General features: G+C 46.9%; 1 protein-coding gene across 13 annotated transcripts in view; it reads left to right on the top strand.

The window, feature by feature from the left end:
• The window catches only part of OBSCN (obscurin, cytoskeletal calmodulin and titin-interacting RhoGEF), a 170,363-nt gene that overhangs the window by 153,048 nt on the left and 3,939 nt on the right, over positions 1–13,376 (top strand). For all 13 annotated transcript variants that reach the window (XM_010712264.4, XM_085226863.1, XM_085226867.1 and 10 more), the window contains 12 exons: positions 287–313; positions 775–927; positions 1,192–1,237; positions 1,810–1,887; positions 3,369–6,936; positions 7,479–7,601; positions 7,824–7,934; positions 8,032–8,199; positions 9,072–9,194; positions 10,959–11,129; positions 12,123–12,237; positions 12,482–12,721. In XM_010712264.4, coding sequence (XP_010710566.2) covers positions 287–313; positions 775–927; positions 1,192–1,237; positions 1,810–1,887; positions 3,369–6,936; positions 7,479–7,601; positions 7,824–7,934; positions 8,032–8,199; positions 9,072–9,194; positions 10,959–11,129; positions 12,123–12,237; positions 12,482–12,721 — 4,923 coding nt within the window. The remainder of the gene's footprint in view (positions 1–286; positions 314–774; positions 928–1,191; positions 1,238–1,809; positions 1,888–3,368; positions 6,937–7,478; positions 7,602–7,823; positions 7,935–8,031; positions 8,200–9,071; positions 9,195–10,958; positions 11,130–12,122; positions 12,238–12,481; positions 12,722–13,376) is intronic.

Raw genomic sequence — 13,376 nt, 5'->3', positions numbered from 1 at the left:
AGGAAAGTGGTCTTTAATAAAATAGCTGGTAGCTCAAAAGCATGGCCCCAGGAGGCCCTCTAGAAAAGAAAAATAAACTCCTCAGAAGTATTCTGAGCCGCCTTCTTCCCTTATGCTTTAAAAATGGAGGAATACTTGAGACAGTTATATAAAAATGCTGAAAGAAAGGAAAAGAAAACAACAAAAAACCAACACAGGGTGAAAGCAAAAGCTTTGGGGATTTATGACCTTGGAAAAGGGGCAGTGAGCCCCAAAAATCTGACATTTTTGTTCCCTCTGTCCTCAGGGCTGTTGGAGTCATCACCTACTTAAGGTACGAACATCTGCTTGGAAGTACTTGTTTGATGCCCTTTTGTCAGTCAGGGCCCCTCCAGCTCCATCAAGTGTGGGCTCTGCGGGAGTGAAGCACTGAGATCTTCAGTGATTTATTTTGTAACACTCTTCATTGGTTGCTCTTTCTGTGTTGCCAAAGGTCTTTTGGTCATTGTCCCTGTGTAAAGTCTCGAGCGTTCAAGTCTTCCTCTTGCCCATTTTAGCCACCGTAGCCATCAACCTTACCTGTCAAGCAGGGATAAATAATTCAGTTGGTTATTGAAAAAATGGGGAGAAAGATGCTCTGTAGTGGATGCTCTGTTGGCAAGCACTGCAAGTCCCACACGTGGAGTCCCTCAAGCAATTGAAAGCCCCACGTAGATGTTTGTGCTTTGCTCATCTGGACAGCAAACACAGCTCTAAAGTCTGTCCTCTTCTGTTTTACGGTGTTCAATAAACAAGCCTGACGTGCAAGTCTCCATTTGCTGGGGAAAATGACAGAGGAACACTTCTGAATATCCAGAAAGGAGACGTTTCATGGACCGCTCCTGATTTTGTTCATCTGAGTGAAGATGCAAAAGATTTTATAAAGCGGATCCTACAGCAGCAGCCCAGGTAAGTGTGTTTCAGTGCTTCCTAAAGGCAGCCCGCAGAGATGCCATGATCTCAGGATCAGTGTTGAGCCTCAAAGCAGCCAGAAGGGTTGTTCCACCTCAAGGGAAGGAAACCTGGGGCTGAACGCTGCTTTCTGGATGGCTTCTCAGCTCCAAAGCATCAGTGAAAGACCATACAGAAATGTGTCTGCACAGCGTGGGCACCTTCTCATGACCTCTGTTTGAAGTGATTTGCTTCTAACGTCGTGTTCTTTTCTCTGATCAGAGACAGGCCTGGTGCTATGGACTGCCTTTCCCACAGGTGGTTCATGGTAAGTTGGTCCTGGTTCCTTACTACAATCAGTTGTTGTTGGGTTTTTTTTGATTGGAAGAGACTCTTAGAGCAACTCTTAAGGCTATTTGAGAACTGTTTGCTGTTTTATTCCTTCTCTTGGTCTCCCACTTTCTGTCCTACACAGAAGTGCTGGTTTGGCTCTCCTGGAAGAGGAGGCACCTTGGTGTTGACTTGTCAGGATACCCTCCCTTTCAAAAGATTGCTACCAACATGAGTAAATACAGCATCTCCATATAGAGAAGAAGCTGTGGCTTTGCAGAAGGAGGTTATGTTTTACATCCCAGTACCTTAAATCCCTATGGGCAAAGAGCTAAAAAAAAATTTTTTTCATAGGAACTTTGTCACATTCACTGAACAAGGCTTGCTCTTATAATTGAAAAGCTGATGTTGCCTACAATAATGGGGCATTATTTTTGATAATTGATCTGTTATTTCCCAAATAAAGCAATTGTGGAAAACGTCACTCCTTTGAAAAATAATAGTAATAATAATCAGGAAATGCAGTCAGGATTTTTTATCCACTGATTTTCCTCTCATTCTACCTGGCAGCACAATCTTCCCCTCGAAGCAGCTCATTTCATTAACACCAAGCAGCTCAAATTCATTGTGGCTCGGAGCAAGTGGCAGGTGAGTTGGCCCTAAGGTACGTGGGTTCTTTTTAGATAATTATTTGTAATTACATTAGCATCTTTAAAGTCTGTTGGGCTAAGACAGTGAGCACAGCAGAGATCTCAGCATGGCTACGAATAGGGAATAAGCCAAGAAGCCAATGAATGTGGCAGAAATAAACTGCCTGGCCTTTATTATCGTCCTGGGTTGTGTGCAGGGCTCTTCCACCAGGCAGTGACACAAAGATTAAGGCACTTGTCTTTAGGTGGGTAGATGTGAGGAGATGTCAGCATTCCTGCTCACAACAGAGAGAGCAGTGGAGTCAGAAGAAATTTTGTCTTTTACTTTGTTGTTTTTTTTGAAGTATTTCTATGGCATACATGGACTATGCCACTGCAGCATGTGTAAGAATAGCATAGCATGGAACAGAACAGGACAGACCATAATAAAGTAGTTTAATTGGAAGGGACCTACAAAAATTACCAAGTCCAACTGCCTGACTACTTTAGGGCTAACCAAAAGTCAAAGCATTATTTGAGGGCACTGTCCAAATGCCTCTTGAATACTGACAGGCATGGGGCATCAAATGTCTCTTTAGGAAGCCTGTTCCAATTTGACCACCCTTATGGTAAAGACATTTCTCCCAGTATCCTGTCTGAACATCCTGTGGTGTGGCTTTGTGCTGTTCCCACATATCCTTTCATTGGACACCACGGAGAAGAGAGCACCTCCCATTATGTAGACCCAGTCCCAGTAATGTAGGACTTGGAAATTAAAAGTACTAAAAAGCAAACAAGGAGGAAATGACCTCCCCAGTGCATGTGCCCATACGATAAGAGGTTGTGTGTAAGTTGGTTCCCCTCAGCTGTCTTTGCAATTGGTGAACTGCAAAGAGACATGTCCCAGGACGTCTCCTCTTTTCTTGTAGCTGTCTAAAATAATCAGATTGATTGCCTGCTGAGGATGCCCAATTCCCTCTGTTGGCTGTAAATGAAGGCCAGCTGCTCAGCTTCAACTGCTTCGACTGCTATGTCTGACACAGCTGAGGTTGGAGCGGATGATTCCCTCTGCCTGCAATATGGTGGGGCTTCCACTGGCCCAAGCCACTGCAGGTCACACCACAGTCAGTGCATTTAAGGCCATTTACTCCAGCAAGGCCTTTATCTAATGTGTTCAGTTAAAAAAAACTTTCCCATCTGCTTTGAATGGTTAGATTGTCTTTATAAACCCCAGGCTGTGTCCTGCTTCTCCGATCACAAGAAGTGTGCCCTGAAGCCAATATAGTTTTATTGCTGTGAATGAGAGAATAGGGATGTTCAGAGAACAACTAAGGCCTAAATGGACGTATATAGTCTATTTAGTATCTACTAAAGGGTGGCAACATGCTACTGAAGTAGTCTGAGTGGTCTTGAGTGCAGAAAATCATTTCTGTATTTTTGCTTTGCCATTCTCCTCCCACGTTTCCATCTGATTGCACCGCATTTTGTTTCTGTTTTCAGCGGTCTCTGATGTGCTATAAATCCATACTGGTGATGCGATCCATCCCAGAAATCCTGGAAAGGACTCATGACAACACCTCTCTGGCCATCTCCCGGCACCTGATTGAGGAGAGCACTTCCTCCAGTACCAGCGGCTCGTCTTCGGACAACGAGAACTCACACTTCCCCAAGAAGAGGCATTTTGGCTCTACACCCGAACTACACCTGTCCATATTTGATGCACCAAGCAGTCAGGAGCCTCCAAGGCACGTGAGAGAAGAGAAGCACTCCAAATTCTCAATCCCTCCAGTGAAACCCATGAGGAGGAAGTATGCTGCAATGAAAGGTGAAGCGGGGGACAAATCACCTACAGAAAGCCAAGAGCTTGGGGCGGGTATTTTAGAAGGGAGAGAGGAAGGGCTTCATCCCAGAGATGAGATGACCCAAAGAAGTCATGCAGCTGAGCCTTCATCGGTGAAGACTTCCGCAGAAAGCCCATCAGACGTAAAACAGAAACCAGACATAGTTTTATCTGAAATGGACAAAATTGAAAAGGCCGGGGATGGGACAGAAAGGCCACCGGTGTGTGTTCCCAGACAGAGTGTCATTAAAAGCACTTTCTATAGCCAAGCAGCCGAGCTCCCTGCGAGGGCACCTTCCTCTCCAGGCAGGGAGCTCAGGAGGCACCTGGACAGGGCCAGGAGGACCTTTCGGAAAGCTGGATATTCCAAAGTGCCCCTCAGTGGTCTCCGTGAACCCCTTCTGGAACAGTTTGAACTGGAAGAAGAGGAGAGCAAGGATGGAGATGAGCACAGAGAGAGTCTGCTTGGTTCCCTGACCAAATCAGCTTCATTTGATACTGCAAGGAAACCCCCACATCCTGCCATTGCTGGCTCCAGCCGAAGCCGTTCCCTGGATGACTACAGGCTGAGAGCCTCCAGATCCGTGAGGGAACAAGATATTTTGGAAGAAGACTATGATGTCATGGCACAGGAAAGTTGCCCTGAAGGCAGTGAGCACTGTGATGTTTCTGCAAAGCCAGGCAAGGGAGGTGCTGGAGACATTAGGACAGCCAGCGAGGACTGCTCAGAAGAGCAGCTCTCCCCTTCCACACACTGTGAGGGCAATGGGTGCCCATCTGTTTCTGTGCAGCAGCTAGAGAGACTTCCAGTGTCACCTCATGGAAGCGAGAATAGGAAGCATTTATTGAAGAAGTCAAAAGCTGCTTATATTGATGAGGAAGATTTGGAAGGCAAAAGCCCCGTTCTGTCTGCCCCGCACTCAGACCTAGCTGTGCCAACAGCTCAAAGACATGAAACCCTGAAGGATAAATCTATCCCTGTGGCTTCTGACATGGCTGTGCAAGAGGGTAAACAGGCCACTTCGGCTCTGCCACAGTCAGAGACCACCTCCAGCTCTGCCCCTGGAGTGTGCCCCTCACCCCAGGATTCTGCTCACAGCCATCCTGACCTACAAGGGGAAGGCTTCCTCATCAAAAGGACAGCCCCAGCCGCCCCTTGGATGGAGAAAAGGAGGAAACAATCCCCCGAGAAGCCTTCTGCTCCCAGTGCTTCCAAGTCTGATCTCATGGAGCATAAAAGCTCTGCTGCTTTAACAAGCTCGCAGACAGAAATTGGTTCTTTTCCAGTAGATAAAAACAAAACGCGGCAACTTGCTGATGAAAGCATTCTGGCACCTACTGCCTTGGAGGGCAAACAGCCAGGTATCCTACACGTTCCACAGAGAGCTGATAAAGATGCTCACCAGAAGCTGAAGACCTCTAAAGAAGTGAGACCTACTGTCCTGGGGGATGAAGGACCAGCTGTTGCAGGGATCACCTCACTTGCAGCCCATGATGGTGAAAGTGTAGCCCACAAGAAGGCTTCTCCTCATGCAGACACATCAGCCATCCCAAAGGGGGAGCATCCGATTGTTCCCAAAGTCCCACCACCAAAACCAGTGCGAACTTCCATCTCTGGTGGAGCTCTGCACACTGAATGGCCAGCTCACAGCAAGGAGAGGCTTGCTGCTCTGAGGAGTGAAGGTCTATCTGTCACAGAGGTTGTTCCCAGTTTGGTCCGTGAAGCTGAAATCAAGGGAGCTGTACCCCAGAAGGCTCCTCAAAGCAGTGGCACAGTGCCTGCTGCTCTGGAGGGCAGACACCCATCTGTAACTGCTTCATCCCAAAAACCACATCTCCCTCCAGTCCGTGAGAGTGAAAGGCAAGAACACCCAAAGGCAACATTTCCCAGCAAGGTGAGATTCATCGTCACAAGCGGAAGCCCAGAGGCTGGACAGGCCTTATCTGCTCCATTCCCCGAGAGTGGAAGTCAGGTGTTGGAGCAGCACAAGGCTGCTTATCCTAGTGGGAAAGTTTCTGCTGCTCTGGAGGGTGTGCACCCAAGAATCTTAGCTGCTCCACCACCAGAAGTTCAGTCTCCAGCTTCAGTCTATCAGCTGGAATATGAGGAACAGCTGATGGTTTATGGCGAGGACAGAGATACTGCCTTGGGAAGTGAAAGCCATGATGCTGGACAACCTGTGCCACCATCGCTCTGCAGGGATGGAAGTCAGGACCTGTCACAGCACAGGTCTTCTTTTTACAGTGACGAGGAGTCTGCTGCCCTGGAGGGTTTGGTGGATGAGATGGTTTCCCTCTCTGAAGAGATGAACGTGTGGGCAGAGTCAGTTGCTGGCCAGGAGGAGTGCAGAAAGCACATCTCTGCCACGGATACATTCTACAAAGACCCAGATGGCCAAGCACCCACAGACGTCTCCTGCCATTCCGTACAAGGGGGTAAAATAGGAGAAGTCTCTGAGCTGGAAGATCTTGCTGAATCCTATTTTGCACTGAGTGAGAAGCAAGCAGTACTGCAAGGGCAGGAATGTGAACACCTGGAGGACTCAGCACTCGAGAGCCCCAGTTCCAGCCAAGAGAGCATTCCCCCAGCAGACAGCTCAGCTGTTGGGAAAGCCCCCAGCCAAGCACCAGTGAGCAAGGGCACTGGTAGGCAACCAGAAGTTTCTTTGGTGAAAATCAAAGACCTGTCAGATGAAACACCGTGTCTCGGCAGTGGAACTCCCAAACTTGACATCTCGGAGGTGGAGCCCGCCTATTTGAATTTCTCAGACTTGTATGACATTGTCTATTTTCCATTTGAATTTATGAATTTTAGGAAGCCTCAGCCTAAGCCGACGGGCAGACGGTTCATACCTTTAAGTGAAAGGTCAAGGTCACCTCCCGGGGGACATCTGCATAAGGATAAGAGGCTGTGCATCAGAGAAGAAGTGGAAGAAAAGAAAGGGAGGAACCATTTGGAAATAACTGAGGATTCAAAGGGAGGGAACCTGTTAGCTATGGGAAAAGTGGCAGAGAGTCATAGGGAAATGTACGGCCCCCAGAAGGACTCGAGTGGTAAGCAGAAAAGCTCCTTCTACAGCAAGCCAGGGCTCTTTAAACCTTATGGAAGGTCTCATTCAGCGGAGCGGTCAGTGGAGCAGAGCCTGAAGAAGAAAGTAAAAGCTTCTGTTGCCCATATTTCAAGAATCCTAAAAGGAAAGATATCTCCAGAGCCAGAGTCAGAGGAAGGTAAGTATTTCACTCTGTGCCTTCATAGGTTCACCACTATAACTAGGCACTGCTACAACTGCCCTTTTGTCCCCAGTGTGTCTGAGGCTGTGGTTAGACAGCCATTGCAAAACTCACCTCCTTGCAGAGTCAGCTGGACTAACCTGCTGATGGCAGCAGCTAAAATTCCCCTGCCTGAGTTTTCACGAAAACATACTGGGGCTGAATGACACTTCACTCACTGCAGCATCTTCTGCAGTTATCAGCTGAGCATGACAAACCCTAAAGACTGGGCAAAGTTGGTGAGCTCACTCTGGCTACCTGCCTTGATGATACTCAAGTCTGGACAGCAGAACCTGTCCTTATATCTCTGCTCTTCCTAACTAAGCCATGTTCAATCAAGTGCCATTTTCCTCGTACTACTTGTCACAGCCTTCTCTGTTGACTAGTTGATAAGAACTCCTCCCACTGCTGAGCTATGTCTGTGTGAATGGCACAACTGCCTGCTGTGAATGACGAGGAACGATGGCCTTGAATGACTTCTCATCCTTTCTTTGAAACAGAGTTTGGTGAGCTGGGAAGTGAGGCAGCAGAAAAAGAGCCCTTAGCAGGAGCTGAAGGATCTCTGAAGTGGAAATCAGGACTTCCTTCATTCAAATTACCAAGCCTCATGCCAAAAGAGAAAGGTATTGCTGGTGCATAAGTAGTGTTGTGTACATGGAACTGAACACAGCCTCATTGCCTGCGTGCCATGAACATCTCTGAAAACCCACGGTCAGAGGAATGCCAGGGCATGAACCAAATGTTTACTCTAACTGATTTAAAATGTTTTACAGTTTTCTTCTCGCACTTATTCACCGCGTAGCGCTCCTGGCCGTTCTGCATCAATGTTTATCTCTTCTTGGCAGCACCTTCGTTTGTTGAGGAGCTCCTGGACCAGGCAGCTGCTGCAGGACAGTGCGTGACGCTGTCGTGCCGGACGGCCCCGCACTCCTCCCTGCACATCCGCTGGTTCAGAGGTGAGCTTGCAGCCCTCCGCAGGTCCCTCCAGGACAGGGGTGGCTTAGGCACCTCTGGATACATTGCCAAGGTACTTATTTCTCATATACCTTGCAGATGGGATGCCAGTCCACAGCAGCAGTCGGATCCTCATCTCGTCCACACTCAAGCACTTCCAGCTGTTAACTATTCTCTCTGTCAGTGCTGAGGATTTTGGCATTTACACCTGCGTGGCCAGCAGCTCCCTGGGCTCAGCATCCACCTCTTGCGTTATAAGGAAAGCAGGTAACAAGAGGATTTACGTTTTTATACTGCACGCACTGATTCTGAAGCATAGAATCATAGAATGGCCTGGGTTGAAAATAATCTCAAAGATTGTCTAGTTTCAACCCCCCTGCTATGTGCAGGGTCGCCAACCAGCAGCCCAGGCTGCCCAGAGCCACATCCAGCCTGGCCTTGAATGCCTGCAGGGATGGGGCATCCACAACCTCCTTGGGCAACCTGTTCCAGTGCCTCACCACCCTCTGAGTGAAAAACTTCCTCCTAGTATTTAACTTCAACCTCCCCTGTTTCAGTTTAAAACCATTCCCCCTTGAAGTTGAAGGCAGACCCAAGTGTAGGGATGGCAGTACTTCTCCCACCATGAAAATGTGACCTGTAAAGCATCTGCAAGGTGAGATTCCTGCAGAAACATTCAGGGGGAAGTTTCTCCCTTGCCTGCTGTAGTCCACAACCCTTGCTAGCTGGTAGCATGGCACATTTTGCAGTGCTGATTTGCAGAATCATAGAATGGTTAGGTTGGAAGGGACTCAAAGCCCATTCAGCCATGGGCTGGGTGACCCCACCAGCTCAGGCTGCTCAGAACCCCTTGGGCACCTCCAGCGATGGGGCACCCACAGCTTCTCATTCCCTCTTCTTCATTCTTTAACTTTTCTCCTGGGTTCAGAACTCAGCTAGTAAACACAGACATAACATCAGACTTCAAGACCTTAATATTTATTTTAAAAAAGGCACAGTTAAATTTTTGTTCCATGAGGAATGGTCACGTACATAAATACAAACGCATATATATTTGAAGTTGAGTATCTGCAACACAGAAAAGCTGTTCCTGTGCATAACAAAGCTAACAGTCACTGATTTTTGTCTCGTTTCAACAGAAGTTCCTCCCAGCCCTGCACCCCCTGACGTTGTGGAGGTCTATGAGGATGGAGCACAAGTGGTCTGGAAACCTGTGGAAATCAACACTTCTGTCCGTTACACTGTCCAGTGCAAGAGTGAAGGTAATTGTGGAATATCCCAAGCTGGAAGGGACCCATAATGGATCATCGAGTCCAGCTCCTACAGCAGGGCTCTGCCTTCACACCTAGCAGAGAACATCCCAATTTGTACGACCTCTCCATATATATATATGGATATATTAATTTTATTCAGAAACAGCCTCACTTGACCTCCCTCGTTTATAGATGGGAGTGAAATAATTGTACACTAACAATGCCCAGCCCAGTGGTTATCAGATAATACCATCATATGCCTAGGCTTTTCTCTGTATGGAGAAAGATGGCCATCAAAAAGGCAGTTCTCCCCATGCCAAACAGACATGCTTTCTTTTTCTATCAGCTAAATTCATGGTGAAGAGCCATATGACAGAAGTTTGCTAAACCTGCATGCCATCCCTTCAAAGTTCTCTTCCAAGGCTTGATCCAGAGCACAGTGAAGTCAGTGGGTGTTTTCTTGTTTAATTCCATGAACTTTGAGTCAGTTCCCTCTCTGCTATGTCTCTCTTGGGATTGGCTTTGCTGCTCTTGTGAATACTATGACTGACGTCATCTCTACTGCAGTCATGTATACATAAACCTTTGGACTGAGCTGCTCCATGTACTTTCTTTTAACTCTCCCAGTATATAATGCACTTCATTCTGGATAACATAAACACAGCTTTTTATTCTGGAGCTAATAACATTTTTCCTGTACTGCAGCTTTCTTTACTGTTTAATCCTTTTGATACAACTGCAGACAATGCTCCAGGGAGGATGTAAGATGCAAGTTGTTCCAGGTGGGAGGAGAAATGGGAAACTGCATCTACTACATACAATCACATTCTGTGTGTTTGGCAGCGACATGTGAAATCCTACTTTCTGAACACAGTAGGATTAAGATAAGCAGAAAAAAATATCCTTGCCTCATTCATTATTTGATAATGTTTTGATAATTTGATAATAAGCCTTTGCATGCTGCTTCTGCAGATGCTTCTCTGATTCTAAGCTGTATCTGCTCCTTCATACGTGCACACACACTCAACCAGAACCCTGCAAAGTCATTGATACCTTTATATTAAGAAAAGAATTACTACCTGTGCTAAGATTTGAGGCTCTCTGTCTGCGTTTAGTTGAATTGATGGATTTAATCTTGGACAGTTTCAGTAGCAATGACAAAGTAGGACACGGCATCACATGAAACGTTTGCTGCTGATCTTCTGTTTCACACCTCAGTCCCAAGACAAACCTACAGTTTCATTTCCCTGAGACATCTATATGTTATAAATGCAGAGGGAATTTGGCCTCAGATTCAAGTACTGGGTTAGCTAGAAGGGTGTTAATGGATGGCTGTGCTCTGAAATCCTGCCCTCCTGTTTTCAGTCAGTTTCAAGACAGGACTGAAAGGATAAAGCAGGCTTTTCTTTAACCTTTTGTTCAGAGCTCTTGAGGTCTATTTACATTCGAGACTGGTGGCATGAAGTTTCACCATTCTTTTGAAGCAGTGTTGCCACACCTTGGACTGATCAAACAGAAAACTGCTGACTTTGGAAGAGGTTTGATCACATTCACAGCTGGTTGCACCACACACAAAAGCAGCCCATATCAGATCAGTTTTTCCTTCACTTAGAGATTCCATTGGTTTTCCATACTGCCAGCACTGTGAGTTAAGTTGAAAAAGAAGAAAGAAAAAAGCAAAAACCAACAACCAACCAACGAACCAACAACAACAAAAGACTTGACCATCTGAAATGAGTCCTAATCTCTTTCTTCTGCCTTTCCTTGGCTCAGATGGGGAGTGGAAGACTCTTGCTGCTGACATCGCTGACTGCTGCTACTATGCCAAAAATCTCTCCAGAGATGTTATCTACTGCTTCAGGATAGCCTGCACCAGCAAGGCAGGAATGGGCCCTTACAGCAGCCCATCTGCCACAGTGAAAATCGGCAGGAAGGATCAATTGGGTAAGAGCACTGGGAGAGCACTGTATTCCTCTGGCATCTAAATAATTGCACTCTTTGTTTCTTCCCTGAATACTCTGTAATATTCAACTGCTTTTTAAAAGATCCATAATCGCATGAAAAAGTTACCCTTACAGCAGAAGGTTTTCTTTAAGAAGCGGAAGGATGGACCAACTGGAATTTCCTCCCAGTGGAGAAGAGATCTCTGTAAAAATCTGTTCACAGAGATATTTTTAACCCACTCTAAATCATCTGCTTTCCTTTGGCCTGGGAATCATTAGCGAACATACTTTGCAGTCATCCCATCCAGGGCCCACAGCATCAAATCCCTTCATCTGAACGTGTCCAGCATTCCCAAGCAGACACTTCAATATGTCAGGGCATGCTGACATCAAATGTGTTTCACAGAATCACAGAAACACCAAGGTTGGAAAAGATCTACAAGATCATCCAGTCCAACCGTCCACCTATCACCAATGGCTCTCACTAAACCATGTCCCTCAACACAACATCCAAATGTTCCTTGAACACCTCCAGGGTCGGTGACTCCACCACCTCCCTGGACAGCCCATTCCACTGCCTGACCACTCTTTCAGAGAAGCAGTATTTCCTAACGTTTCTCATCCTCTAGCAGTGTCTTAGTGTACTCTGATGATTTGCTTTGCTGTTTGATATCGTACTCATAGAATCACAGAGGTCTTTCCCACCATTAACGACTCTGAGATCATCAAGTCCAACTGTAAACCCATCACCACATGCAACCTACGCAAGTCTGGTTCCACCAGGGAATTGCTGGGTATCCATTCCAGAATCTGCTGCATTCACATAGAACTTTGTGCTGCAAGCAGGAGCCAACATGCAGACTTCCACACAGAAAGCCCCACCGTCACCTTTATTTGTCCATAGGTGGTGGAGTGGTGGAGGGCAGCTCAGAGAAGCTCTGGTTTCCACACAGAGTTGTTTTCCCATGTAATCATTGCCACTTTTTCTCTGCAGAATTTCCTGCTGCAACGCAGAACTTCCCAACAGCTGAGGAAGAGAGTGAAATAATTGCACCACCCGAACCTTTCCCAACCTACCAGACCTATGCCTTCCAAACAGAGATCAAAAGGTAGGGAATCCAACTAAGCACTCAACCAGCCAGCAGGAAGTGCTGCACGTGCTGCAATTTGAAGTGACTATACAGTTTAGAGACACAGGAGGATGTGCAAAGTGTGACAGTTGCCGCAGTAACTCAACATAAGGGAGGGATGAAAAACACAGCATGGGATCCATATGATCTTGAAATACAGAAGTCCTGGCTCTTCCAGGAGTAGCAGAGAAGCTTAACTTGCCTTTGTGTTCCTTTGTACCAGGGGGCGGTTCAGCATCGTCCGACAGTGCAGGGAAAAAGTAAGCGGCAAGACTTTAGCTGCTAAAATTATCCCTTACTGGCAAGAGGACAAGCAGAGCGTGCTGCTGGAGTACCAAGTCCTCAGGAAGCTTCATCACACCAACATAGCTCAGCTGAAGGGAGCTTATGTCAGCCCCCGGCACCTGGTGTTGATCCAGGAGATGTGTGTGGGACCAGAACTACTCCACTCTTTGGCATTACGGTAATCATAAGTGAAGGGAAGGCTTTTCCCATCAGGGCTGGCGTAGGTAGCAAAGCATGTATTGCTTTCGCTTGTCAGGCAGGATCACCTCTCTCCATCTGTCCCAATGTGCTGTCATAGCATAATTGCCATTGTACTCTATCTCAGGAAGCCTTGTTTCCCCTCCATGTTGCTTCTCACAATGGCAGAAAATGAATCTGCTGGAATCCCCTATTTTAAGGGGGTGGGAATGGTGGGCATCAAATCTGCATTCTGACTTCTGCTTTCTCTGACATGCGGCTCTCACAGCCTGCTGAACCTCTTGCATCTGTTGCCCTGACTCACAACAGGGGCAAAAATCTCTGTGTAGATTAAGGGAGTTTATAGAAGGGAAGGAGATTGACTTTTATGTGGGCAGAAAGTGATAGGACAAGGTGGAATGACTTCAAACTAAAAGAAGGGAGGATTAGATTAGATATTAGGAGGAAATTTTTTTACTCAAAGAGCAGTGAGGTGCTGGCACTGCTGCTCAGAGAAGTTATAGATCCCATCCCTGGAGGAGCTCAAAGGCAGCTTGGATGGAATGCTGGGCAGCCTGAGCTGGTGGTTGGCAACCCTGCCCATGGCAGGCAGTTGGAAGTAGATGATCCCTGAAGTCTCTTCCAACCCAAGCCAT

Source organism: Meleagris gallopavo, chromosome 6, assembly GCF_905368555.1.
Source record: "Meleagris gallopavo chromosome 6, MGAL_WU_HG_1.1, whole genome shotgun sequence".
NCBI lineage: Eukaryota > Metazoa > Chordata > Aves > Galliformes > Phasianidae > Meleagris > Meleagris gallopavo.
Note: the sequence above shows the minus strand (reverse complement) of the source record. Positions and strands in the feature narration are given on the sequence as shown.